Here is a 3636-nt window from a genome sequence, read left to right on the forward strand (position 1 = left end):
CTGCACAGTCTTTCAGAGTGGTGAACCCCTCCCCATATTCTCAGCAATCGTGTTACCCACCTGTTGCCAACTGACCTAATTAGTTGTGTGATATTGTAACAAGGTAAAAAATGTTAGCATTACACACATTTTTCCAGTCTTTTGTTGCCTCTGTCCCAGCTTTTTTGAGCCGTGTTGCTGGCATCAAATTCAAAGTGAGCATGTATTTTCTACGAAACAATGGCATTTCTCAGTTTCAACATTTGATACGTTGTCTCTGTGCTATTTTCTATTGGATATAGGTTTTAAATGATTTGTACATTTGTACATCATTGCACTCTGTTTTTCTTTCCATTTTGCAAGGTGTCCCACCTTCCAGGAATTACCGTGGGAGGTGCTGGACTGGCTGCTATTTCATTAACTCAGCTGATGAACGGGGTTGGGACAAGATGTAGAGAGCAGTGATCACCACGTCAGAGGTTGGTCTGTGGTGTGTGGGTGTGTGCGTGCGTGACAGTGTTGGGAGCGGTTCACTGCAGTGATTTACTCAGTAGGATAACTGGGCCTGATGGGAGAATGAATGTTCTTGTCAAGTGGAGGGCTGAAATGTCCCAGCGAGCAGAGAGGCAGCTGGAAGATGAGCGAGTCAGTGATCTTAAAGAAACAGAGCTGGGCTGCATCACAGAAAGCACAGATAGAAGTGTTCTAGTGTCCTTACAGGTCTCTGACTGTGATTAACCCTAAGCATGTAGCTTACAGTATTGTACATATTACACATCGAACACAACAATTATTTTATTCTGTGGTTTTATTCTGGTTATGTTATTGGTGCTGCAGGTCTAGGCAGACATGTCCAATCCCAAACATTGTTAGGGACCCACAATCATAATATCACACCAATGTTTCTCAGTGTCAAATACACATGTGCAATTTGAGAAATGTGTAATTTTTGCTGATTATCTTGTGTGTAACATTTTCCATGTTTGAAAAGTACAATATAGCTCATGAAGTGTGCCGTTTAGTTCGACTTTCTCAGGGTGACAATTATTTCAGAGGTGATTGTACATGTATGTTCCTCACATGCGTGTTCCTCACATGTGTGTTCCTCACATGCATGTTCCTCACATGTATGTTCCTCACATGTATGTTCCTCACATGTATGTTCCTCACATGCGTGTTCCTCACATGCATGTTCCTCACATGCATGTTCCTCACATGCATGTTCCTCAAACATCCCTTAAAGGAAATAATATTATGCCCCAGCCTCTGGAAAAGTAGCCTAATTATAAGGCCCTGTGTTTGGCACAATCATCTGACCTGCATGTATTTGAAACTTTATTTAAAGCTCTTTCATGAAACAGTCATCTTTACTTTTAATGTCAGTGGGTCCGCTACTCTCCTTAGACAACTGCTTCAATTATTTTGTATAATTCACAACTGGAGAAGGCTTAAAATACAGGATTATGATTGTTCAAAACACAGGGCTCTTTTACTGAGACATGGCCTTTTGAAAATTCTAAATTATATTTCATCTTACAGATAATGAGGATTCAGATTGTGCATGAACACAACTGTCAAATATAATTGGAGAGTGGATTTCAGTAACTGTTCTCCCTTCACAGGTGCATTCTCAGTATACAAAATGTAAGTGTGCACAGTGTGAGAAGAAAGAAAATAAATACTATGAGGAAAATGCCACTCAGAATTCTTTGCAGTTTTCTACGGACTGAGTTCAACAGACATTATTTTGCAGTAGAAATGGTGAAACTTTAAATCAATAAGCTAACTAAATGTTAGGTTTATTCCATTGTTTCCACTGTCTTTTGAAAATGTATTACAAGTCACGTTCAAATGTTCAAATCATGGTCTCTAATTCAAGATTGGCACATTGCTCCTAAAATTAGCTGGACTGTAAATACACGTTATCGGAAATTAACTGACTGTTCTTATGCATTAAGAAAATGTACAGCTGGAATTCATAGCTGTGGTATATTGGACATATATCACAAACCCCTCATTTGCCTTATTGATCTCATTTGCTAATGCAAATACATCATTTAGGAATCCATGTTTTTATATCCATGGTATATGTGTCTCATACCACCACGTTCAGCCAATCAGAAATTATAATATAACAATGGTTAACATTATAGTTTTGTGAAATGCATTCTCAAATTGCCAACATGTTGTTGATATTACAGCAGATCTTCAACAGGCTTATTGGCATAATCAAGCCTACTGAGTAAATTCGAAACATACTGTAAAGCCGTAATGTATTTATAACTGCCGAATGATGAGCAACAGACTGTACTATCACAAGAACAATCCAATGCTATGTCCTCTGGTGGAGGGAACCAGGCTGCCCATGCCATGTCCTCTGATGGAGGGAACCAGGCCTCCCATGCCATGTCTTCTGATGGAGGGAACCAGGCCTCCCATGCCATGTCTTCTGATGGAGGGAACCAGGCTGCCCATGCCATGTCCTCTGATGGAGGGAACCAGGCCTCCCATGCCATGTCTTCTGATGGAGGGAACCAGGCCTCCCATGCCATGTCTTCTGATGGAGGGAACCAGGCGTCCCATGCCATGTCCTCTGATGGAGGGAACCAGGCGTCCCATGCCATGTCCTCTGATGGAGGGAACCAGGCGTCCCATGCCATGTCCTCTGATGGAGGGAACCAGGCCTCCCATGCCTTGTCCTCTGATGGAGGGAATCAGACCTCCCATGCCATGTCATCTGATGGAGGGAACCAGGCGTCCCATGCCATGTCCTCTGATGGAGGGAACCAGGCCTCCCATGCCATGTCCTCTGAAGGAGGGAACCAGGCCTCCCATGCCATGTCCTCTGATGGAGGGAACCAGGCCTCCCATGCTATGTCCTCTGATGGAGGGAACCAGGCCTCACATGCCATGTCCTCTGATGGAGGAAACCAGGCCTCCAATGCCATGTCCTCTGATGGAGGAAACCAGGCCTCCCATGCCATGTCCTCTGATGGAGGGAACCAGGCCTCCCATGCCATGTCCTCTGATGGAGGGAACCAGGCCTCCCATGCCATGTCTTCTGAAGGAGGGAACCAGGCCTCCCATGCCATGTCCTCTGATGGAGGGAACCAGGCCTCCCATGCTATGTCCTCTGATGGAGGGAACCAGGCCTCCAATGCCATGTCCTCTGATGGAGGAAACCAGGCCTCCCATGCCATGTCCTCTGATGGAGGGAACCAGGCCTCCCATGCCATGTCCTCTGATGGAGGGAACCAGGCCTCCCATGCCATGTCCTCTGATGGAGGGAACCAGGCCTCCCATGTCTCTCAGTGGATCTTCTTGTCTGTGTGCTTCTCCGGTGACGCAGGACCCGGCATGACCGACAGAGAAATGACAATCTGTGTACTGTGCACTCCCTTTGATCAGGACCTGTAGGGCAATGGTTAGAGCTAACGCGCTATAAAGGGCACAGCTTGTCATTTGGGACACGGCCAGATGAGCGTGTTTGGCTCTGTGCCTCCGTCGGCTTCAAGTGCAGGTTAATCAGGAGCTTAGAGGTGTCGAGACACCCAGTAATAGGACAAAATGCTGCTGTGGTAGAACGGAACTCTGGCTGCGGAGTCTATGATCTCGAATCACCCTATTTATATTTGGAAAAGCCTGCAGATGTTTTAT

At 45.3% G+C, this 3636-nt stretch overlaps 1 protein-coding gene across 1 annotated transcript; it reads left to right on the plus strand.

Moving 5' to 3' along the window:
- Positions 1 to 2313: 2313 nt before the first annotated feature.
- On the plus strand, positions 2314 to 3396 carry LOC117594809 (circumsporozoite protein-like). The gene has a single exon (XM_034293853.1). The coding sequence runs from the start codon at positions 2314 to 2316 to the stop codon at positions 3394 to 3396; it is 1083 nt and encodes a 360-aa protein (XP_034149744.1).
- The last annotated feature ends 240 nt before the right edge of the window (positions 3397 to 3636 follow it).

Source organism: Esox lucius, chromosome 8 (assembly GCF_011004845.1).
Source record: "Esox lucius isolate fEsoLuc1 chromosome 8, fEsoLuc1.pri, whole genome shotgun sequence".
Taxonomy (NCBI): domain Eukaryota; kingdom Metazoa; phylum Chordata; class Actinopteri; order Esociformes; family Esocidae; genus Esox; species Esox lucius.